This window comes from Equus przewalskii, chromosome 20, assembly GCF_037783145.1.
Source record: "Equus przewalskii isolate Varuska chromosome 20, EquPr2, whole genome shotgun sequence".
NCBI classification, from domain to species: Eukaryota; Metazoa; Chordata; class Mammalia; order Perissodactyla; family Equidae; genus Equus; species Equus przewalskii.
In genome coordinates, this window is record NC_091850.1 from 27,931,966 (window position 1) to 27,957,121 (window position 25,156).

The 25,156-nt window shown below is 38.0% G+C and overlaps 2 protein-coding genes across 4 annotated transcripts in view; one reads left to right on the forward strand and one right to left on the reverse strand.

The window, feature by feature from the left end:
• The window catches only part of WDR70 (WD repeat domain 70), a 284,509-nt gene extending 272,402 nt beyond the window's left edge, over positions 1-12,107 (reverse strand). The window contains exons 1-4 of one of the 2 annotated variants that reach the window (XM_008518461.2): positions 10,158-12,107; positions 10,002-10,067; positions 7,383-7,466; positions 674-794 (exon numbers count right to left, since the gene is read on the reverse strand). In XM_008518461.2, coding sequence (XP_008516683.1) covers positions 674-794; positions 7,383-7,466; positions 10,002-10,067; positions 10,158-10,182 — 296 coding nt within the window. In that variant the 5' untranslated portion in view covers positions 10,183-12,107. Of the gene's footprint in view, positions 1-673; positions 6,774-7,382; positions 7,467-10,001; positions 10,068-10,157 lie in introns of both variants that reach the window. The other variant, XM_070586984.1, reaches the window with a different exon arrangement.
• A 4,456-nt stretch (positions 12,108-16,563) lies between these two features.
• NUP155 (nucleoporin 155) overlaps positions 16,564-25,156 on the forward strand; it is a 64,312-nt gene continuing 55,719 nt past the window's right edge. The window contains exons 1-4 of one of the 2 annotated variants that reach the window (XM_008518460.2): positions 16,564-17,220; positions 19,955-20,092; positions 21,875-21,971; positions 24,786-24,856. In XM_008518460.2, coding sequence (XP_008516682.1) covers positions 17,064-17,220; positions 19,955-20,092; positions 21,875-21,971; positions 24,786-24,856 — 463 coding nt within the window. In that variant the 5' untranslated portion in view covers positions 16,564-17,063. The remainder of the gene's footprint in view (positions 17,221-19,954; positions 20,093-21,874; positions 21,972-24,785; positions 24,857-25,156) is intronic. The other variant, XR_011530397.1, reaches the window with a different exon arrangement.

Consider the following 25,156-nt stretch of genomic DNA (forward strand, 5'->3'; position numbering starts at 1 on the left):
TAAATGATATTTTGTGTATTCCATATTTTTATGGTTTTTTCCTACAATGAACAGAAGGAATGACAATCCGATGGCACATTTTGCCATGAACAGTTTACAGAACCAATTTGACAATTAACAATATACCTAACAACATTAGATTTCTTGTATTATTCCTTCCAGATTTGATATCTATATACATTTATGTTTTTTAAAGTTCTTAGTAATTAAGTTACACAGTATTAAATTTCACTTTAATTATAATGGCTGCTTTCTCCTAGATCTGTAAACTTTATAATGTGCCTCTACTTATATTCTTTCTTTTTATCTATTTCCATAAAGGATCCTACTAAAAAAGGTTATCATGAATGTAGAATTTTGGAAAAAAGGACGAAAGATGTAAACACCAAAATAAACATGACAAAAATTACAAATTTGAGAACATCTTTACAACTTTATATAGTTATGCTCTGCAGTCAAAAGGCATAGATTGTAACACTACATCTGGAATACTTTAGAAAAACTCAAGTGATTCACAATGTGACCAACGACTTTTTCATGGTCCTAGGGATATACAATTGCCTAAATTGGGAGAAATTATGCAAACTTTTAATATCAGGAACTTTGCCAAAATTGTGTTATGAACACCTAGAAAATGATACTTTAAAACAACCCTTTTGAGAAAGTCAAGTACCTGGGAGATGATTTAGAACAATCTCTGACCACATTTGAGCCTGAAGATGTTGGTTCAATATCTTCATTTTGCCTTCTTAATTCTTTCTCTCTGTTCATTTCTTCTTCTTTTTCTCTTGCCTCTGAAAAGATTTTTAAAAATTTCCAACAGTTAGACTTCAAAATTTGTCAATAACAAAAAGGCTGAAAATTAACATAGTCACAAAGATGTAACTTAAGAGTGTTACCAATAACAGCAAAAAATTATCAACCTAAATGCCCAACACTGGGAAAATAATTACTGTGTATCAACATAATACAAAATACAGCTAATAAAAATAGTGATGGAAAATGTACAAATCTGGGAAAATATTAACAGATATGCTAAGCAAAATTAGCATGTAAATAGTACATGAACCACGACTGTACTATGTAAAAAGATGTGGAAGGTTGTAAGTAAAAAAGAAAGTATTCACAGGTAATATTTTAGGTAACTTCACTTTTTATTTTTAATGTTTTAAACCATAAATTCAGCACTTTGTTCATTTCTGAATTTCCCACACTGGATTTTTGGTCAGAGCCTTCTTACCAAAACCATGAGACTATTTCAATTAAGTACACTAGGTTTCTAGAGTCGTTTACCTTGGAAAGACACACACACACAAAATTTATCCAAGGAAATTTAACCTCGTTCCTCTGATAATATCACTGTACAATTGCGGGGCACAGGGGAAGGAAATGAATTATCTGAATAGTCTGGTTCTCAACTGCCACCATCCTCAGTAAATGGAGATAATCTTTAATGTTGTTTTCCTTAATTTAATAATGAAAAACAATACACTCAAAGTTAAGCAATATCAAAAGGCACTTATTAACTGGGATGCTGTACCCTTTAGGGTCTTTTGTTAATAGGATACGGAAGATGAAGAACAAGGAAATAACCAGCAAGTGTCAACAAGTAAACACATAGTCTTTCTTTTCAAACATGGAAGGTAAAACACTCCAGAAGGATAAGGCAAATGCTACAGCTCTAGCTCAAGTTGATTTTTTTTGTGCTCTTCACTGGGCTAAGGTGGGTTAGGAGTCAACAACTCTGGCTCCGATCCTGGAGGAGGTTGAAAAAATAAAAAAGAGAGAAGGATAATGTCCAAATTTAAGAGTGGGCCTGCTTGGCTCCTAGCCTCCTCCTGCTTCTCCAGTCAATCCCTCCATACCCTCCTGGGTCAGCGCGGAGGGAACCACACTTGGACTAGAGGCTAAGGTCTTAGAGGCAGTTTTGATGCTAATTAGAAATTGATAACAAAATACATATTATTAGCCACCTACCCAATAGCTGTTTCCTCCTTTTTTCCTTGCTAAGAAAACCACAATTTTCCCCAGGAAAGTGGCAGCCCTGTGCTTCAGGAGATCCTGGGCCCCTCCCTGCCCAGAAAGAGAGAAGCTTCATTCCAAGTCAAGCATATTGCTCTTGCCAATTGCTGTTTTTGGAACTGACGTGGCACACTAACGCTGGCCAATAAGACGTGAGAAGTCAGGTAGAGGTACATTCGAGAAAGGTTCTCTTACTCCTAAAAAGAGGTATATAAAATAGTCTCCTTTCAGCCTGTGCCTGTGGTCATCTGCCTGAACAAAATTTCACTGACAATTTTGGGTCATGAGGACAGTCAGCTTAGGACAAGCCAACACCCTAAAGCTGGCAAAGCAGAAAAAGGGGAAAAAACTTCATGTACTTCATGTCAGGACTCAGAAGATCGCAGAAGATCGAACAGCCCCATTCTGGAGTTCTTGTCAGGTGTGATACTAAATTTTTCTTATGTGAGCCATTTTTGATTAGGTCTTCTATGACTTCTTTGCAAGTAACAACCAAAAGCATCTTAACATCAATCTTAATTTAACAAAAATAATAGCAACTAATTCTTACAATGAGCTTACTATATACCAGGTATTATTTTAAGCAATTCCTGTAAATTAATTCCTTTAATCTTCCTAACAACCTCTGAAGTAGGTACTATTTTTTTTTCAGCTTTATTGAGGTATAATTGACAAAATTGTAAGATATTTAAAGTGTACAAGTGATGATTTGATACACATAGACATTGTGAAAGGATTCCCCCATGGAGTCAATGACACATCCATCACCCCACGTATTTAACCTTTTTTTTTTGGTGAGAACATTTAAGTTCTGCTCTCTTAGCAAACTTCAATTATCTAATACAGTTGAAATAGGAACTATTATCCTCACTCTACAGTTGAGGAATCTGAGACATAGAAAATTTAAGTAACAGAGCTAGTAAGTCCCAGAGTAGTGAATTCAAGGCTCCACAACTTGGTCTTTCCTTGATGTGACCAGACTTTCTAGACTGTAAAAGTATCCAACGAGCACCACCTACCTTATATAAGTGAGCCTGCCTCTCTCTCTAAATGGCTGTGAAGAACAGCTCTTTACTGCTTTCACCAGACTACCTGGAAACTGCGACCCACCCGCCCATCTAACTACAGTTCCTCACCAGTGAATAAATACTCCAAACTACTTGCCCCATCTAGTGAAGCATCTAATTTTGTAATTTAAAATTTTAACTTTTTTTGTTACACTAGCAAGGATTTTCTATTCAGAGAGGTTCCTGCTGTCACCCGCTGCATTAAAGCAGGAAAAAAAAAAAAAGAAAGACATTTTAGAGAAAAAAAATTTTTTCTCATTGTTGACTGAGGTCAAAAGCAAAACAAAACAGAATTTAACAGACTGTAGCTCCCGGACAAAGGGACTGTTTTGTGCATTTTTACACAATGAGGAACCAAATACACTGTAAACACTACAAAAATGCTTTATATCTTCCCTTAACAAAAGTGAATTAACCTACTCTCCAATACCTCACTTTATTCTTCCAACCACCTCATTGTATTGTTCTCTACTTTCAAAGAGTTACCAATTTTGGATAGCCATTTCTGAAAAAGTACCCCACATATTTGTGACTTTTGTCTAGGTTAACAGCAAATGATCCAAAACTACCATGTCGCATCTGGGCCGATTCACACGAATTGCAGATGCAAATGAATGTAACTTGGCACCTGAAAATCTCAAAGCCAATCATCATAGCAACCACTTAACTTTAAGGAAGAAATGAGAGTTAAGATAGACAAAATGTAAAGGAAATAAAAGTACTAGAAATATAAGCTAGAATGTTTTCTAATCCTGATAACCTCTCTATTCATTGGACTTAAATCTTACTAAATGTTTTTGTTATTCTAACTTAAAACAATTCACCAGCCCACTAATTTCATGAAAATTTACATTCAGTTTTAAATGTTTAATGCCAAAACACTAGGAAATAAAAATAAGATGGGAACACTTTAACTACATAAGTTACATTTCTCCATTAAATATTTAGGGATGTAACTACTATGTACCAAGCTCTGTGTTAGGCACTGTAAGCATGAAAACGAAGAACAAGGTTCTTATCCTCAAGACATTAACATATTAAAATAGATTTATAATACTTTTTTATTGAAGTATAGTTGACATACAATATTATATTAGTTTCAGGTGTACAAGATAATGATTTGACATCATAGTATTTTTTAAACTGTTATGGGAACAAAGGTGGGAAACAATTATTACGTCCAGAGGGGTTTTGAAATAAATACCTAGAAAAGGCAAAATATGAATGAGGACTTAAAGGATGAGGTAGGAATTAACTAGGTAGGAAGGCTGTTTCAAGCAAAAAAAATTTAAGCTTTTCTAATTTCTAAGATCTCTGGGACAATTTTTCTTTTCAGGATCATTAAATCATCCACTGAAATCTTATTCAAATCCTATCTTAACCATTTTTTCAAGAAATATTTTTCCAGTCATATCAGAGAAGGTTCATAATCCACCCAAAGCATCATAACACCCAAAATGAGCATTTGAATAAAAGAAATTTTTCTTCCTCATTTATCTCCTCATAGTATAACAGTTCTAAAAAAAGGTCTATGTCTTTCATATGTCCTAAACATATTTAAAGCTTTCAGGAACAAAAAAATTAAAAAGCAATTTGTACCATTATTATTTCCTGACATTTTACATAATGCGTATTTTATTGAGGATTTATAGTAATTTATCCTTTCTACTAGAGCATTTAACAACCAAAATAGTTTACATCCACATACACAGACAATTAAATTTCCTATTAAAAGGACCAAAGTTCTTATTTTTCTCAAGTCTGATGTCAATGCCCAGGGAAGGAATCCAACACCAATTATGAGATAAATAATGCCCATATCAGAATTTTTGAACTTTTCTTAAAAGAAGTCAAACTTTGGATTCATGTGTTTAGATCAGGGGTAGAAACAGCAGTCCAAGTGCAAGGATGTACTAGGAAAACAAAATTCAATACATTTCATTCATCCACAAACATCACAGAAGAACATGGCCTTTAGATAATTTTTCAAAATTTTAAAAATCTATTAAATCTTCACTGAAATTCCTCTTAGGTGCTAAATGCATACATGTTTTACCAAGAAAAACAACAGGAATTAAAAGTGATATTTATAAAGTATCTTTAAAAGGTGATATGCTCAATATCTCAGTCCCTTCAAGAACCTTGTAAGGGAGATCTTATTACCATTTCCACCTAACAGATGGGGAAATTAAGGATCTGAAGTTTGAAAATCCATCCAATGTTACTCATCTGGCAGAACATGGGGCTGACCCTCAAATCCAGGTCCTCCCACTCCAAACCTCAAGCTCTTTACAATGGATCACGCCATTTTAAAACATTCTCCAAAGAAGCAGAATTTTATTTTTTGAAAGGCAGTATCACAGTTCTAAACTCAATTCAATAGTCTCAAATATATATTGAGAACCTATCTTGCAAGGCTGGGGACTATAAAACTTAGGAGAATAAGACAATCCCTGTTCAAACCAATTTGTATCACAGGCTGAAAGAGGTAACTACAAGAAAGCCATACTACAATAAACATTGATTAAAATGTCTAAAAATTAAGTGGTTGAAGTATCTGTAAATACCCCTCAGATATCATGTCTTTGTATCTTGTTTCATATTAAATTATTTAATATTTTTAGGAGTGGTAATGGTATTTTGGTTAAGTTTTTTAAAAGGATCCTTGTCTCTTAAAGACACATACTAAAATATTTACAGGTGTGGGGCCGGCCCGGTGGCGCAGCAGTCAAGTGCAAGTGCACATGTTCCGCTTCTCAGCGACCCGAGGTTCACCGGTTCAGATCCCAGGTGCGGACATGGCACCACCTGGCAAAAAGCCATGCTGTGGTAGGCGTCCCACATATAAAGTAGAGGAAGATGGGCACAGATGTTAGCTCAGGGCCAGGCTTCCTCAGCAAAAAGAGGAGGACTGGCAGTAGGTAGCTCAGGGCTAAACTTCCTCAAAAAAAAACAATAAAATAAAATAAAATATTTATGGGTGAAATAATGTGTCTAGGATTTGTGTCAAAGTAATCTAAGACGGAAAGTGAATGGAAATAACACTAGCTACAAATTGTCATAGTAATTAAATCTGTGTGACAGACACATGTGAGCTCACTACAGTACTTTTGTATGTGTTCGAAATTTCACACAATGATGAAAGTTTTTTAAAAGACAGTATACATAGACAGCTGTCTTTTCACCACAAAAAAAGAAACCTGTTATTCTTCTAAAGACCAAAATATTTCATGTCAAGCTCACTTCCCAAATATTAGCTATTACTGCTATATAATTTATCATTTTAAATCCAACAATAGCATGTACCAGAGAACAACGTTCACTTAAATTTTTCCAGGAGTCCTGTCTCTGATTTCTAGCCCCTTCTGTTCCATCACATTACATCTTTCCTTTCTCTAGTGTAAGAATGATCTGAATCAGATCCAAAGAAAGCAGTAGAGGAGTCAGTCTCCTTCGAAGACCCTAAGGTGGTACCTAGAATTGCCAACCACCTGGTATCAAACCAGACAGTCTGGAAATTAAGGCCTTCATTAAATGTCTGATACAACTCATTAATGCAGGGATTCAACAGCAGCAGCCACATTCACTGTATGTCTCAATTTTCTATACTGTCTGGGTCAACAGTCAGTGGTGTACACAGCTCTGAGAACCACCTCTCGCCCAGCCTTCCAAATACTGGTTTCGCTGTAAGCAGGAAAGAAAAACATGAAATGAGAATCAGAAAGAGGCAGGAGGAGAGGTAATAAAGAAACTGCTATTCTGATTCTTATAAATTAATTTAGAATCCTCCTTTATTCATAGCACACACTTCTAAGAGATTTTAGCACCCAGATCTTCTTATTTTATTTGGATGTAACTTTTCACCATGTTTAAAAAAAATAACCTCTGGGGCCTGCCCTGTCATGTAATGGGTAAGTCCACATGCTCCATTCCGGTGGCCCGGGTTCACAGGTTTGGATCCTGGGCACAGACCCACACCACTCATCAGCCATGCCTTGGTGGTGACCCACATACAAAAATGGAGGAAGACTCATACAGATGTTAGCTCAGGGTTAACCCTCCTCAAGCAAAAAAGGAGGAAGATTGGCAACAGATGTTAGCTGAGAGTGAATCATCCTCACCAAAAAATAATAATAAATAAATAAATAAATAAATAACCTCTGCTCCCAAAGGAACTAGCAAATATGGCCTTTGAAATTTTTTTCAGTCTTATTTATAATAACTGTCAACATACTTGTGTAAGGTGTATACAGCATTTAAATCAATAAAAGAGCAGATAACTGAACTTCTTACCCAGAGTTTTCCGACTTCTTTCCACAGCTGTTCTCCGAGTTTGTTCAAACATTGCTTCCAAATCAAATGTGCGAGCTTTTTTCCCTAAAACAGGAATAAGTAACAGGCTGTGATCTTCTTGCCCTAAGCTGGCCAGAGTGTAAGTAGTCAATAAATGCTTTCTGATTGACCAATAACCACTTAGTCTGTGTATTTACAGCATGGCTACATGATAACCATAAAATATCAAGAAAGAAAGAGCTTTCTTCCCAGGGAATTTTTCACGACAATCTCATCACTAAGTACCACTAACCAGCCAACTTTTCCATCCTTCTCTAAATCATCTAGACTCTACCCCTTAAAACTACAACACTGGTGTGGCAGGCAGAATGAAGAACGATTATACCCTAATCTCTGGAACCTGTGTATATGTTACATTACATGGCAAAAGGGACTCTGCAGATGTAATTAAGATTATAGACTTTAATCACACAAGTCCTTACAAGCAAAGATAAAGAAGAGATACGGCAGAAGTGAGAGAGATCTGAAGTGTGATAAGGACTGGAGACACTGCAGTTTTAAGATGAAGGGGCAAGATGCAAGTAATGCAGGTACCTTAAGAAGCAGCAGCTAAGAGACTCGCACCTGACAGCCAGTAAAGAAACAGGGGCCTCAGCCTTAAAACCACAAGGAATCAAATTCTGACAAGAACCTGAATGAGCTTGGAAGGAATGTTGTACGTGCTTTTTTCAATACTAATACCTACTCCATGTTACTAAGAGTACAGTAAAAGTAGTACTCTATTTACATAATATTGACTTTGATATAAATCGAAACAGCTTTTCTGAAGGGCATTATGACAATATGTATCAAGAAGTTTTAAAAGATATATACCCAACTTTTTGGTTACTTTTTAACATTTACATTCTTTATAAGCAATTCCTCCTTTAAAAATCTACCCTATGGAAATATGCATAAAATCTCTTTTATGAAAGGAGATAAAAGAGTTATTTACAAAAATGTTCATTTTGGCATTAGTGATAAAAGTTAGAATTAGAGGGCCAGACCCATGGCTGAGCAGTTAAAGTTCTGCACGCTCCACTTCAGCAGTCCAGGTTCACAGGTTTGGATCCTGGGTGCAGACCTACTCCACTCATCAGCCATGCTGAGGAGGCATCCCACATACAAAACAGAGGTAGAATGGCACAGATGTTAGCTCAGGGCCATTCTTCTTCAAGCAAAAAAAAAAAAAAGAGAATTGGTTGGGGGCCGGCCCCATGGTCGAGTGGTTAAGTTCCTGTGCTCCACTTCAGTGGCCCAGTGTGTCGATGGTTCGGATCCTGGACGCAGACATAGCATTAATCATCAAGCTATGCTGAGGTGGCGTCCTACATGCCCAACCAGAAGGACCCACAACTAAAAATATACAACTATGTACTGGGGGGCTTTAGGGAGAAAAAGGAAAAATAAAATCTTTTCCAAAAAAAAAAGAGAGAGAAAGAATTGGCAACAGATGTTAGCTCCAGGCGAATCTTCCTCACAAAAAGAAAAAAGAAAAGAATTAGAAACTACATAGGGGAAAGTTAAAAGTATTACAAACTATGGCATTTCTATTAAATAGGCTACCACTCGGCCATTAAAAATCATGTTTTGGAAGAACATTTTATAATACCGGAGAATGCTCAAAATATTAAGGACAAATTATATATAAGAGAAATATAAAACCGTATACACAAATGATCTTAATTTTCTTAATAAATACACAACAGAAAAGACTGGAAAACAAATTAACAAGTCTTGATTTCTAGATCATGAGATTATGAATGAGTTTGCTTTCTTCCTTTTCATTTATTGTGTTGTTTAGATTTTCTCCTATGAAAATGTGTTACTTTTGAAATTAGGGCAAAAGCTATTTTAAAGAACTGAAACAAAGTAAGTACCACAGTATGTACTACAAAGGTCTATAGTACTTTTGTAGTCATGACCACTTAGGAAATAGTAAACATGTGGCTCAAGACATTACCAGAATAAGCGAATATATGAACAAACTAACAAGAGACCTGCCTCATTAGCCTAACATTTGTTCTCTCCAAGATCCAACAGAAATGGGGTGAGAAAACAATTTACATTTGTTTTTTTACTGAGAGCAATGTTTTCAACAGATGACTACATCTCTGTTCGAGGCCTTTATCTTGATCGCATAACTTGCCGTGACTAGGCTCTACAGAGAGACTGAAGTGAAGATTCTGGGGAAGAAGCGTTTAATAACCACTATAACATCACTTAATGGCCCATTTGTTGCCAGAAGGGCCACCTCATTATAGACCGCAATCGGTGGTTAGCTCTGTCTCAGGACGCAAAGTGAAAACTCCCTCTCCCAACCAACACCCTCCACCGCGTGGGTCACAAAGCAATTTTTCTTTCCCACAAGGCTTCCATAAGTGTCACCTGAGCCGATCCCATAGATAGGCAGGAGTCAGAAGACGAATGGGGAAAAGAGCGTCGAGAAATTGCAAGATAGATGCTAAAGTAATTAGGCCTGGCTCTGCGGCAGGTGCGGAACAGAGGCGACAGCTCGGCCTCCCCTCCCAACCTGTGGCTCTAAAAACCTCTGCAAAAGGAGACGGGGCAGTCACTCACCGAACCCTGTGAAGCCCATGGTGACCGCCAGCTGCGGGTCCGGTCCCGACGCGTCTGAGCCTGTCACTGGGGCAAAAGCAGAAAAGAAAGGTAGCCTCGTTACTGCGGCGCCCCCGGCCCAGCCCACCCCGTCCGGGCTCGCCCCACCGGACCCACCTTCGCTGGGCCCCGGGCGCTCCATGGCAGCCGTCCTGCGCAGAAACAGCACAGCCACAGCGCAAACAGCAGCCGAGGAGCCGCGGCAAACCCAGCAGGAAGTATCGCCTGCGAGCGGCAGCGTCGCCGCCCGGGCCAAGAGCGGCACCTTCCGCGGAGGGCCCGCGGCCTGCTGAGCAGCGCCGCCCTAGCGGGCTGGCGGGGCATGAGCGCCGCCGACGCTGCCTCCTAACTCAACCTGCTGGATGGGAACATTGTCTGGAGTTTCCCCAAGGCTCTTTACCTTTTAAGACGCGTTTATGGCCAAGGTGACACTTAATCCTCTCAGAGTTCTAAAGAGAAGCCAACAAACTCCCTTTCTTTGCTTGTTGTCCTTCAGTATAAGGAAACTTCCACAGTTCTCCATCTTTTGAATATATTTTGAGGAAGAAACCAGTATCTAACACATGACTGAAAAGCACTCAGAAGCCATAAAGACCTGAGTAGGTAAGAGTTGTCAGAAAATGCTCTAAAGCTCATATTCTTACCCCAAGCCTCCCTCTATTAGCTATGCTTGGTTATAGAGTTTCCCAGACCACAGCAAGGGTTCCCAAAGCACTTAATTCACGTATTTCTTATATTTTCACTTCATATTGCTTTTAACGACTCCTTAGCTATGCTATGAACTAATGGCATATTATTTATCTTTATATTTCTGAATTCTAGCAAAACTCTGTATAGACCTAATAAACGTTGCTGAATGAAAATATTTTCATAAAGATACTATCGGCCCCACCACTACTTTAATCTCCTATCTCAAATTATGCTTTATCTATACACTCTAAATGATAATTATCAAGTCTAATATCATTTCCATTGCTCTTAGAATAAAATACAAAATTATTAACATGGCCTGCAAAGCCTTTCCAACTTCATTTTTTTCTATTTTCTACCACGCCAGTCTTCTTCCAGCTCTATAAGCACCCTCAGAACATGATGTCCTCAAAGCTGACTCTTCACCAACCCCATGCCCTTCATTTAACTCTAGTCATCCTTAAGTTCTCAAATTAAACGTCAATGCTCTTGTAAGCATTTACAGACCTTTATAGACCTCCAACCAAGTTAGGCCCCTCTATCTATCAGGTCATTTAGTATCCTTCCTTCATAGCACAGTGCCTATGTGGGCACTCAGTATTTGTTAAATGAATGAATAAGAAAAACAAAAGCAGCTGTGAAGGCAAAAGCTACTCCTCTTATATGCAGGATGTTATATAACTTGGGACAACAAAGTTTGGTCTCATCCAGAGATTACTGAACAGCAAAAGTCAAAAGTCAATGTGAACTCCAATCAATAAGGCTAGTTCATTGTACCTTTAACAAAATAAGTTATTAATGCGACTGTCTCTTTTCTGAGTACAGATAAGCAGACCTCAGGTAGTAGAATAGAACTTTATGAATACAGCTCATTATGTAACCAATGCCCCAAGCTTATAAATAGCTATTTCAGTTCCTCAGGAGTCAAGGACTTGTGGGTGAGAGCCTCAGATGACACATTTTTTTTTTCTTTTAATAATTTAAATTTTTTAGAGCAGGTTAAAGTTCACAGAAAAATTGAGGGGAAGGTTCAGATTTCCTATATATTCCTTGCACGCACACACACATAGCCTATCCTTTTACTAACATCTCCCACTAGAGTGGTACACTTGTTACAAGTGATGAACCTACAGTGACACATCATAATCACCCAAAGTCCATAGTTCATATATGATTCACTCATGGTGTTGTACATTCTATGGGTTAGGACAAATTATAATGACACGCTTCCATTATGGTATCATACAGAGTATTTTCACTGCTCTAAAACTCCTGTGCTTTGCCTGTTCATCCCTCCTTCTCCTCTCCCCCAACCCCTGCCAACCACTGGTATTTTTATTGTCTCTACAGTTTTGCTTTTCCCAGAATGTCATATAATTGGAATCATACAGTATGTAGCCTTTTCAGATTGGCTTCTCTCAGTAATATACATTTAAGTTTCCTCCATGTCTTTTCATGACTTAATAGCTCATTTCTTTTTAGCGCTGAAAAATATTCCATTGTCTGGATGTACCACAGTTTACTTATTCATTCACCTACTGAAGGACATCCTGGTTGCCTCCAAGTTTTAGCAATTTTTAATAAAGCTGCTACAAACATCTATGTGCAGGTTTTTGTGTGGATATAAGTTTTCAACTCATTTGGGCAAATATCAAGGAGCACGATTGCTGGATCATATGGTAAGAATATGTTTAGTTTTGTAAGAAACTGCCAAACTGTCTTCCGGAGTGACTGCACCATTTTGCATTCCCATTAGCAATGAATGAGAGTTCCTATTCCCCCACATCCTCACTAGCATTTGGTGTTGTCAGTGTTCCAGATTTTGGCCCTTCTAATAGGTATGTAAACGGTATCTCGTTGTTTTAATTTGCCTTTTCCTGATGATAAATGATGTGGAACTTTTCACATGCTTAATTGCCATCTGTATATCTTCTTTGGTGAAGTGTCTGTTAAGGTCTCTGCCCCATTTTTTTAACTTTGTGCGTGAGGAAGATTGTCACTAACATGTTGCCAATCTTCCTCTATTTTATATGTGGGACAACACCACAGCATGGTTTGATGAGTGGTACGTAGGTCCGTGCATGGGATCCAAAGCCGCGAATCCTGGGCCGCTGAAGTGGAGCACGCAAACTTAACCACTACAGCACCAGGCCAGCCCTTTTGGCCAATTTTTTAATCAGATTGTCTGTTTTCTTATTGTTGAGTTTTAAGACTTCTTTGTATATTTTGGATTACAGTCCTTTATCAGATGTGTCTTTTGCAAATATTTTCTCCCAGTCTGTGGCTTGTCTTCTCATTCTCTTGACGCTGTCTTTTGCAGAGCAGAAGTTTTTAATTCTAATGAAGTCCAGCTTATCAACTATTTCTTTCATGGATCATGCCTTTGCTGTTGTATCTAAAAAGTCATCGCCCTACCCAACTCATCTAGATTTTCTCCTGTGTTATCTTCTGGGAATTTTACAGTTTTGTGTTTTACATTTAGGTCTGTGATCTATTTTGAGTTAATTTTTGTGAAGGGTGTAAGGTCTGTGTCCAGATTCATTTTTTTGCATATGGATGTCCAGTTGTTCTAGCACCATTTGTTGAGAAGATTTCATTGTAGATACATAAATTTCTAAACTACAAAGTACTTGAGATAAAAAAGGAAAGTAGATATCATCAACCAGTGGAAGTAGATAATCATGATCATTACAGAAAATTCACAGGAAGATGTATTTGCTTTTGCTAAAAGATAGAGTCAATAATTGCACTAGTGGAGGCTTCTACATTAATCTCTTTTTTTTTCTGGTTTTGTTTGCATGAAACATCTTCATAATAAAGTTGTTAAGTGTGCCAGGGCAACTTTGATTTTCTTGAAGCAAACCAAGTGAATTTATTCATAAATCAAATATTTGAGGGGCAGGATAGCGTCTTCATGTGCTTCAAATTCCTCATCTGTTAAGTGGATAATCTAATAATAGCAACTATCTGCTCATAGGTTTTTCTGGTGATTGAATGAGTTAATTCTCATAAAGCAATTAGAATAGTGCCTGGCATATATTACACACTCAATAAATGCTGGCCATTATTAAGTGCCAGATGCTAGTAAGAGTGGTGAAGACACTGCCCTCACAGAATTTCCATTCTAATGAAGAGACTTTTTAAAACCTTAAATACCTAAGTGGGCTACAGAGTTGACTTAAATCAGAAACATAGGAAGCTACTTGAACAGTAGTTCTCAAATGTCTTCTGCAGACTCCTTTAACAGTGTCCATGAGATTGAAACTATTTTCATTATAGTAGTAAGACATCATTTGCCTTTTTCATTCTATTGGCATTTGCACTGATAATGCAAAAGCAATGATGGGTAAAACGGCTAGTGCCTCAACATAAATCAAGGCAATGACAAGCAAACTGTTGTAGTCACTGCATTCTTCACTGTTACATACCCCTTGTAAACAAAACTAGTTTCCCTTTAAAACGTCCATAATAAAGCCATAACATTATTAATTTTATTAAATCTTGACTGGAGTATTTAACTTTCGAATACACTGTGTGACAAAATGAGAAGTACTCACAAAGCACTTCTGATGCATATCAAAGTATGATGATTCTCTCAAAAAAAACCTTATTTGTGCAATTGACTTGTTAGCTTTTTCAAGAAACACCATTTTTACTTAAAAGTATGACTCACAAAATACATTCAGACTTAAGAATTTGCCAGACATTTTCTCAATAATGAATTAAATGAGTTTGTCACTTCAAGGAAAACAACTCGCTGTACTTGTTGCTAATGGAAATCAGACCTTTCAGAGAAAATTAGAATCTTGAAAAACTTGAACCAACCACCATAAGCTTGACGGCTTCCCAATACTTAAAAGATTTTTCTGATAAGATAGGTAGTGATATTAACGTGATCTTTTTTCATATTGGTTAATGAGATCTATCAACATTTGGAAGTTCTGCATAACTCAGAGAACCAGTATTTCCCAAATGACCAACACACAATGTTACAGAATCATGCATAGATAAAAGATGCATTCAAAGTACAAGACAGACCCGTGGATTTTAATTTAGCAAAGTTCAAAAAACTTTACTGATGGTTTCAAATTCCACATCACAACTAAGCTTTAAGAAACTACCATTTATCAAGTTTTGGCACTACCAGAGGAGAATATTCACGAGTGTCTAAAAAGGTTATTAAAATACTTCTCCCTTTTCCAACTACATCACTGTGTGAGGTCTGCTTTTCTTTATATACCTCAACTAAACAACATATCACAACATATTGATAGCAGATGCGGATATGAGAATCTAGCTATCTCTTATTAAGCCAGATGTTTAAGAGATTTGCAAAAATGTAAAATAGTGCCATTCTTCTCACTAATGTTTTAGTATTGGAAAGTATGGCAATTTTTCATAAAATGTGTTATTTATATTAACAAGGATTAGGCTTATTATTCTTTAAACTACTTTTTAAACTCATTTTTATGAGATATTAGCAATTATTGACAACTATAACTTACACAAAACAAAAACTCTTTGGATTTCTTAATCTTTAAGGGTATCAAGAGTTCCTGAGATCAAAATGTTTTAGAATCGCTGTTCTAGAGAAGACTTCAGCAAACTTTTCCTGTAAAGGGGTATATGGTAAATATTTTAGGTTTGATGCCACGTGGCCTGTGTAGCAACTACTCAACTCAGCAGTTGTAGCTGGAAAGTAGCCATAGGCAATATGAAAAGCCCCCCAGGAATGCTGCTGCTGTGCAGGAATATTAGAACAGTATCGCTAGATTATCCAATTTGTGGAGTTGAAAACTCTCAATTGTATATTTTGTCTCAAATTAAAAACGAACTTAACACTGTACCAGACCATCAGTTTTCAACCTGGGGTGTACCAAATAAAGAAAATTGACAGCTGGAGACCCATCTGCCTATTTATCTACCAATAACACAAATCTAATTTTTCCTGGTATATTTGCTGTGAGGTCTTAAATTATATGTATAGATCTGTAATGTCACAGAACTTTAATAGTCAGAAATTTAGTCAACCACTTATTTGAGGGAGTAACAAGTAATTCGAGTAGAAAAGACCAATTATAGTATTCTGTATTGACTTGCTAAACTGTGAATAATGTAACCGGATGAAGCTTACTTAGGTTAAATTTTAAATAAGGACTAATTCTAATAATTCTAAATAAAGTCTGCTGTTTGAAGGCTTTGATTTATCCACTCAAGTCGCTTTCTGTATGAAATGAAGCCTTATCTTAGCTCTCCTTGCTCATTTCTCTTATCCTTCTACTGTAGTTAATATACAGCCCGCAGAAAAATCATGGTGATGCACTCTAATGCTTTGCTTGTGTGTCTCTGCACGAAGCACCTTAAGGACAAGAATGTTTAATCAGTTTGATATTCCCGGCACCAAACACGGTGCCTGACATAACTAAAGAATTCGGTTTCTGTAGAAGGTCTGGGTGATCATTGGGTGGCCTACTTTATACTGGTCCCTCTATCATGTGCCGGAGATGAAAAGATGAATTAGAATCCTCTGCTTCCTCTCTGTAATGGGAAACAAAGCAAGCTAGCAGCCCCCTGCACGCAGCGAACGATTCCGTAAACACAAAATTATTCACGGTAACGGACCACAAAGTCAACCGGTAGCGATACACAAATAGAAAAGCCTGATGAATTTTCATTCACACTGAAGCTCACTGTAGCGAAATTCTGGTTCATATGCAAACTGTTTGTCACAACAAACTACCAACTCCTATCTACTTGCAGAAGAGAAGTTATTTGGACACCAAAGAAATTGACGCGCATGCTCTTAAATAGTTGCAGTTGCGGGGTTCCGACCCCCGAAGCTCGCGGCATTCAGAACCAGCGCGCGCTAAACCCACCAGAACGTGAGCAGCCGGCGCTGCACCCGCACCACCAGGACCCCGCCTACCCCGTCCCTTCTTCCTCCCTCCCTCCTCCCCACCCGTCCCGACCCCGTCCCGTCCTCTCCTTCCCTGATCCTTCCCCTGTCCCCTTCCTTCCTCCCTTCCCTGAACAACCTCCTCGGATTTCCCGCTTCCCCACCCCCAAACACCCAGCCAGACGCTTCGAAACAGCCTCCTGCTCACTCGCTCCACCCCCAACGTCCAGCCCCCTCAACGGTTTCCCCTCCCTAGCTCCAAAACGGCATCTTCAAATTCCCCACTTGACGAACCGGAAGTGCGTCATGCACAGGCGCCGAGGTGCTTGTTTGGCGCGCGCGCCCCAAGTCGCTGGTCTGAGCAAGTGTCTTGGGTTTTCTCATTTTTCTCGTTGGTTTTTGACTTTTTGTGGACGCTGGTGTCTCGGATTTTAGAGATGCCGTCTTCTTTGTTGGGCTCGGCGATGCCGGCCTCCACGTCGGCCGCAGCCCTACAGGAAGCTCTGGAAAATGCGGGGCGGCTCATCGACCGTCAGTTGCAGGAAGACCGCATGTACCCGGACCTTTCCGAGCTGCTCATGGTGTCTGCCCCAAGTGAGTGATCGGTGCCCATTTAGTGACTCTGCTTTCTCAGCCGAAAAGATTCGCCTGACTCCCTAACTAGGTCCTTATCCCCAGGGTGGACCAGGCGAGGACATCTTGAGTTTAGGGCGCTGTTGGCTGCATTTTGAAGATCGAAAAAGAGCCTGTGTTCCGTTTTTTTCCTGTCCTCACTTTCTTCATTGCAGGTACTTGAGAGGGTAGGAGTAAAGAGCAAGCCCGCATTTGAAGCAGGAAGAGGCGAAGACCCCGACCTTAGTGAGCTCCTGACTGTCACCAAGTGTTTTTTGCTCGGGCCAGATGAGGAGGATCACCTGATCCAAGTCTCATCATTGTTAATTCCTCCTATTAATATTAGAGTAAAACGGAAGAGCAAACGGAGTTAATTGGTGATTTACCGTGTTCTCTCAAGGATAAGCTTTATTATGTGTAGCGTTAGTGTAATATGAACTGCTGGAACGCGTTAAGAACTACCAGTAGAATAAAGGAGAACAGGGGAATCAGCAGTGCTAATGGACAGGTAGGGTGAGGTAGAGTATGTGCCCATGAAAGAGAGGTAACTGGAAAATATTTTAGCAGGTTTAAATTATGGCCAGGCTTCTCAAGAGATGTAGATTACAAAAGTTGCTAGAAAAAAGTGACTCCTTTGGGAGATGAAATTGGAGAAAAGCAGAGAAGTGTAGATAAGATTGAGTCAAGATTTTTGGTAAGCAAGAAGCAGGATAAAATAACCCGGATAATCTGTGCAATGTAAACCTAAAAGATGCCTCTGACAATTTATAAAAATCGTTATTTGAGTAGACTTGTGATCAGAGAAAAGATGGAAACAAAGATATTTGTTCCTGACAGCTACTTACTCGTGTGCTTGTCTTATGAGAACCGAGTGACTTACCTAGCAACACTTATCTTGAACAGCATTACTCACTTTGACATCCTTAAATTTGAAAGCAGGGTATAAAAACAGTCCATACCTTGTGGTCCTCTCGTCATATCTGACCCCAATCCTCCCTATCCACCTGAACACACACCTCCCTCTTCAACCTGATCTGTCCCTGTTCCATCGTATTCTCAACCCCCTTGTTCCAGTCTCACTAAATTTAACATGTTTTCCATAAGAAGCCCCCTCTTCAGGATTATATTTACATGTACTCTTCATTATTTCTGGAATATTCTTCTTTGCCTGACAAACACTTCTTCCAGACTCCCTTAAATATCACTTTCTCTGTGAAGGCTTTCTTAACTATTCACATGCTCACCAGTTATTAATTCCATCCTTTGTGTTCTCACTGCCATTTGACACATGCAATGTTTTATTAAAAATATGTTTTAAGATTAAATGAGATATCTGGGATTTGCTTCAAAAAAAATTCTTAGAGTAGATAGTGAAATACAAATCTTCCTCAACTTATGATGGGGTTATGTCCCAATAAAGCCATCGTAAGTTGAAAATACTAAGTCAAAACTGTATTTAATGCACCTAACCTGCCAAACATGATAGCTTAGCCTAGCCTACCTTAAACATGCTCAAAACTCACATTAGCCTACATTTGGGCAAAATCATCTAACACAAAGCCTGTTTTATAGTAAAGTGTTGAATATCTCATGTAATTTATTTAATACTGTACTGAAAGTGGAAAACTGAATGATTGTATGGTCACAGAATGGGTTGTAAGTGTATGGGTTATTTACCCTCTTGATCGCCTAGCTGACTGGGAGCTTCGGATCGCTGCCGCTGCCCAGCATCTCGATAGACTATCATATTGCATATCGCTAGCCCAGGAAAAGATCAAAATTCAAAATTTGAAATGCACTTTCTACTGAATGTGTACCACTTTTGCACCACTGTAAAGCAGGAAAGTCATGAGTTGAACCATTGTAAGTTGGACTGTCTATAAATGAAACCTCCTTGGGCATCTTATTGGTAATTGTTGAAACTGGAGAATCAGTACAGAGGGATTGATTGCATTTTTCTCTCTAGTTGTATATATTTTTAAAATTACCGTAATACATTTAAAATTGTTTTACATGTCAGTTTTACCCAACATCTTTGTACGTTAAGAGAGCCTGAAAATGTGCCTGGGATAAATAGGTCATCAGTCAAATCTAAGAACACCTTGTTCAGGACTAGGAAACACAGGCTGAATTGACCAGCCCTTAGTGTCTGAGTCTTAGAGCATGAGAAAGGTTGCCAAATGAGAACTCTTTATAGAGCAGTCTGTGATTTTTCTCCCCAATAAAATATTGCTTATGTGGTATTATTTGTTTTTATCTAATTGGTCTGAGAAAGAAATCTAATGGAAAAAGGCATGGATTGTTTTAATCTATAAATGTTTAAGTGGGAAAAGAAATAGCTGTTTTTCCCCAATCAATATTTTGTTTGTCCCCAGTTGTTTTAGCTGAGAATCACAAAGCAGTTTTAGAAATATTTTCTCTTTTCGGATTAGCAAAATAATAGAAAAACACTCAATTAATGAACTGAACATTTCCTTTCTTATGGAATAAGTCTTTGTGAAAGATAGCCTTCTGTTCAGTACTGAAAGCAGTAATTGCCTCCACCTTGACACTGGAATTTTTCAGGCCTCCTTTGTCTCAGGTCAGAACTACCTTATTCTCCTGTACCTTTGGAACCACCAAATGGGTAATTTTTTTGTAGCTTACAGTGTTTCTGTATGCCTAGTTGATGCTCAATACATTATTTTACATAAATGCTTCATTTTATTTTTTGTAGATAATCCCACTGTTTCTGGCATGTCAGATATGGATTATCCTCTACAAGGACCTGGTTTGCTGTCGGTACCCAACCTTCCAGACATCAGTTCCATCCGAAGAGTTCCTCTCCCACCTGAACTTGTTGAACAGTTTGGACGTATCCTATTACTTTGTTTTTAACAAAAAATTTTAAAATTGATATTCTCATTTTTATAAGTCATTTTTAATTAGTGTGTTGTATATAAGTTCATTTGAGGGTTTTATTCAAAATACATTTAAGTATGTGGTTACTTTGCCATGTGCCTGGAAAATTTCATATAAAATTGAATGTTGAAAATTGAGTGACATTTTAATTATTTAATTATTTTGGGATATCAAGGAGAGTGAATTGTTTACAAGGAACTCTGCAGTTTTGAATGATACATTGCAAAGTATTATTTTCCAATTAAGTGCTATATGAGGAAGCTTTTACTACTACCCTTTTCAGTTCAAAGACCTATAATTTTCATTTTTATTTTTTCCCATATTTTAACATTTTAAAACAGTTGTGGCTCTAACAATATTTAAAAACAAACAAAACTGCCACATAGTTATTTTTTCCCAAAGTTTTTGGTATGTTTTTACACTTGGAGTTAAAGTTTATAAGTGATCACATTTCTAAAGACCTCAATAAGAATCCATATCTGAAGATATAAGAGACTGAGATACTAATGGCATCTTCACAGTCTGAGTAGCTAGAGGAGTTTTCTTACCCTCTAAAAGTAAAGATTTTGTTTGATTTTCTTAAAGTGTGGCAAACCCTATAAAAGCACTAGATCTATAGTTATTTGCTAGGAAGGTTTTATATCATTCTACTGCTCTCATAATAAAGACTTCAAGATACTGTATAAAGATTAAATCTGAGACTTTTAAAAGGATATTAATCTATTTAGAGTAAAAGGGTTTCATATTTTAGTATAATGATTTAGAAATAGAAAGGAGTGGCTGGCCCAGTGGCGCAGCAAAGTTCGCACGTTCTGCTTCTCGGCGGCCCGGGGTTTGCCGGTTCAGATCCCAGGTGCGGAGATGGCACCGCTTGGCAAAAGCCATGCTGTGGCAGGCGTCCCACATATAAAGTAGAGGAAGATGGGCGTGGATGTTAGCTCAGGGCCAGTCTTCCTCAGCAAAAAGAGGAGGATTGGCAGTAGTTAGCTCAGGGCTTCCTCAAAAAAAAAGAAAAGAAATAGAAAGGAAATGGAAAATTGCTTATAAAATAAATAGAAAAACTAGTAAAATCTAATAAATATTTTTCTTAAAATTTTCAGTGTTTCTCTGAGACTTTGTAAAATAGTATTATTAAGTATATGATGTACCTTATCCCATACTCTACCTTTGCTTGGTTTCTTAATATTCTTTAATCCTCTGATAATACCATACTTTATCAAAGACATTTTCTTTAGTTAGGGAATTCTTTTGTTTTCAGGACTGTTTCATTGTCTTATGATTATTTAACATAATTCTTTGTCTGTTTTTCAATTGCACTATATATGAGGTTTGCAGATTGTCACCAAGCTATGACTTTAGCATCCTGTGTGCTTTTTTTTTCATCACTCTTGCTCTTAGACATTGGAAAAACTGTCCCAGTAAAACAGTTTTTTAGTGTCAAAGTTCACTGGTGGTGTTCATAATCAGTATTCTTTTTTTAAGTTAGTAAAAACAATACATTTGTCCTTCAGAATACATTTTAAGTGGTCAGATAGCATTATTTAGAAATTATAAACTATGTGTTCATGTCATTCACTAAGGCTTTCATTGGAAATCAAGATATTTCATTTGCTCTTTCTGTTAAAGTATGGGCAGGGCATGATTTTTTAATCACTAATTTTAAATCAAAATCTTTTGAAACAAGTTTAACAAAGATGAGATTGAAATTTTTATCCTTACATCCACACTACCTCAGATATGCAGTGTAACTGCATGATGGGTGTGTTCCCTCCTATCAGCAGAGCTTGGCTCACAATTGACAGTGACATATTCATGTGGAACTATGAAGATGGGTATGTATTGAAGGCTGATTTGCTTTACCATGATTAGAATTTAGATTATCTTTATTGCAGCTAGTGATCTACTCATTAAAAGCTGCCTGGTTTATCTTTCATTTGTCTAACGGCTGAGTCAGTGCTTCCCAGTATGCATACCAGTCACCTGGGAATAAGGTTAAAATGTGGATTCCATTATAATAGTTCTGAGTGAGGCTCAAGAGGCTGTATGCATTTGTAACAAGCTTCCAGGTGATGCCGCCATTCTGAGTACCACTCTGAATAGCAGGAATCTATTTCCCAAGCTCTCATTTTGCAGTAAATAGTCTGTCAGTAATTCTTGAGGCCAGCTGTAGTGGTCTAGTGGTAAGATGCAGCCCAGGTCTGTTTCCCAGTCAGGGAACCACCTGTCTGTTGGTTGTCATACTGTGGCACTGCATGTTGCTTTGATGCTGAAAGCTGTGCAACTGGTATTTTAAATACCAGCAGGGTCACCATGGTGGACAGATGTCACTGGAGCTTCCAGACTAAGACAGAGTAGGAAGAAGGACCTAGCCACTCTCTTCCAAAAAAATTGGCCATGAAAACCCTGTGAATATCAGTGGAACATTATCTGATATAGCACTAGAAGGTGAAAGAAACGTGCAAAAAGACCAGGCAGAGTTCTGCTGTGCTGGACACAGGGTCACTGGGAGTTGGAATCAACTCAAAGGCACTAACAACAAAATTCATTGAGAGATGATTTGATGTTCTTGTTTTTTGTTTTTTTTTTTTCTTTTGAGGAAGATTAGCCCTTAGCTAACATCTGCTGCCAATCCTCCTCTCTTTGCTGAGGAAGACTGGCCCTGAGCTAACACCCATGCCCATCTTCCTCTGCTTTATATGTGGGACGCCTACCACAGCATGGCTTTCCAAGCAGTGCCATGTCCACACGCAGGATCCGAACCGGCGAAACCCGGGCCGCCGAAGCATGTGCAAACTTAACTGCTGTGCCACTGGGCCAGCCCTGCAATTTGATCATCTTTTTTTTTTTTTTTTAAATATTGGCACCTGGGACAACTGTTGCCAATCTTCTTTTTTTTTCTGCTGCTTTTTTTCTCCTCAAATCCCCCCAGTACATAGTTGTATATTTTAGTTGTAGGTTCTTGTTGTGGCACATGGGATGCCACCTCAGCATGGCCTAACAACCAGTGCCACATCCACACCCAGGATCCAAACCCTGGGCCGCCAAAGTGGAGTGCGAGAACTTAACCACTTGGCCACGGGGCCGGCCCCTGAAAGTTTTTGTATTTGCATTAATATCTAACATAGTCATTCATTTAATAAATACATTGAGCTTATTGTGTATCAAACACTGTGCTAAAAACAGTATTGAATGATATAAGCGTAGTCCTGGACCACATGGAAGGTACAGTCCAACCTTACTGTATGTTCAAACTAGAACTCATTTAAAGAAAAATTATTTGAACAACGTGCTTATTGAAAAGTCTAGGCAGAAGTACTGGGTATAAATCTTTAGTTCAAAAATTCAATTCTGTGAAATTTTATAGGCTTAGTTTCAGTTATTCCATTAGTTTTCTATTTATAAATCCTAAATCCATCTGGATGATAGAAAGATAATCTTATTTGATTCATTGTTCCCTAACCCCCAACTCTCCCGGTGTTAGTCTTAGTTTCCAGAGGTTGTGCTCATTATCAGAGGAGCCTATATGATTCCACAGCATGGGAAAATGAGGAAACCTGGTCCACCATAATTTGCCATTTAGGTGTTTTCTTTCTGTTTGCATGGCCCTTTTCAGGACAACGGGAAGTTTTCTTCAAAGTCCGGATCATACGATTATTTCCCTGGTGTTTATCCTGTTTGGTATTCTCTGAGCTTCGTGGGTCTTTGGTTTGATGTCTTTCATTATTTTTGGAAATTTTTTCACCCACTGTCTTCAAATATTTTTTCTGCCCCATTCTCTCCCTCTCCTGAGATTTCAGTTACACTTTTGTTAGACTGATGTTATCCAACAGACTTTGGATGCTCTGTTCTGCTTTTTGTTTCTCTGCTTTTTTTTTTCCTTTTTTTGTTTCAATTTGGACAATTTCTATTGACCTAACTTGAGGTGTACCGATTCTTTCATTAGCTGTGTCAAGTCTATCTGGTAGTTTGGACCTCTGGCTCATAGATAGTCTGGTTCTGTTGATTTTTGTTTCTTGACAGTGGGCTTTTTTTTTCTTGCTTTTTTGTGTCTCATGTTTTTTGATTGAAAGTGGACATCATGTATAGGACAATGAATACTGCAGTAAGTAACATCCTTAGAAATGGGCATGTGTCTTGCTAGGGCCTGGCAGGTAGGCCTTTGTTGTGGAGGAAGTTGACTTTTTCCAAGTCAGAAGTTGAGCTGAGTTTGGTTTTGTTGTTGCTATGGTTATCCTCAGTGGATCATAGGTTTCAAATTCCTTTGGAATTATCTTACACTTAGGGTACAGGTTGGGTTGTTGGGGATTTTTTCTCAATGCTCCTGTTCCACCCTCAGCCATAGGCTTTCCCTGTGAGCCTGTTCTGTAGAGGATGTACCCTCTCTATACTCTTGCCCCTGCTCCAGTGGTAGATCACTGTTATTTGAGACTGCAACCTGGTTTGGAAGGTATGTGGAATGGGGAGCAGCATTCCCTGTTTTCCTTTTCCTGCTTAGCCTTAGGCAGGGCTGTGTGCCTGGGTCTTGGAACTGAAACAGTTTTGTTTGCTGGCTTATTTTTCCTTATATTTATAGCCTTAAAGAGTCTTATAAGATAAAACTTGGTTTTCTTTTTGTGTATGACGTGTTTTTCTTTAACTCTTGACAGAGGAGACCTTGCTTATTTCGATGGACTTAGTGAGACTATTCTTGCTGTGGGGCTTGTGAAACCAAAAGCTGGTAAGAGATAAAAATAAAAGGATTAAATTATGTTTGTATATACATAGACTCCCAGGTGTTTTAGTACTGAATGATAACACATTTTAAGAAGTTGAATTTCCTGTTGAAGTTTTGTTCTGAATTACTAATAATTAGAAATATATAAAGTCATTAGAAATATTTAACAGTTTACTCACTTTATAAGTGAGTCTGCCTTTAAAATTGTTAAGCTGTAGTTCTTGAATTTTATCTTGATTTTTGTTACTCTGTCTTGATTTACCTTGTTTTTTACATTATACATTTTTCATCAGTTACTGAATT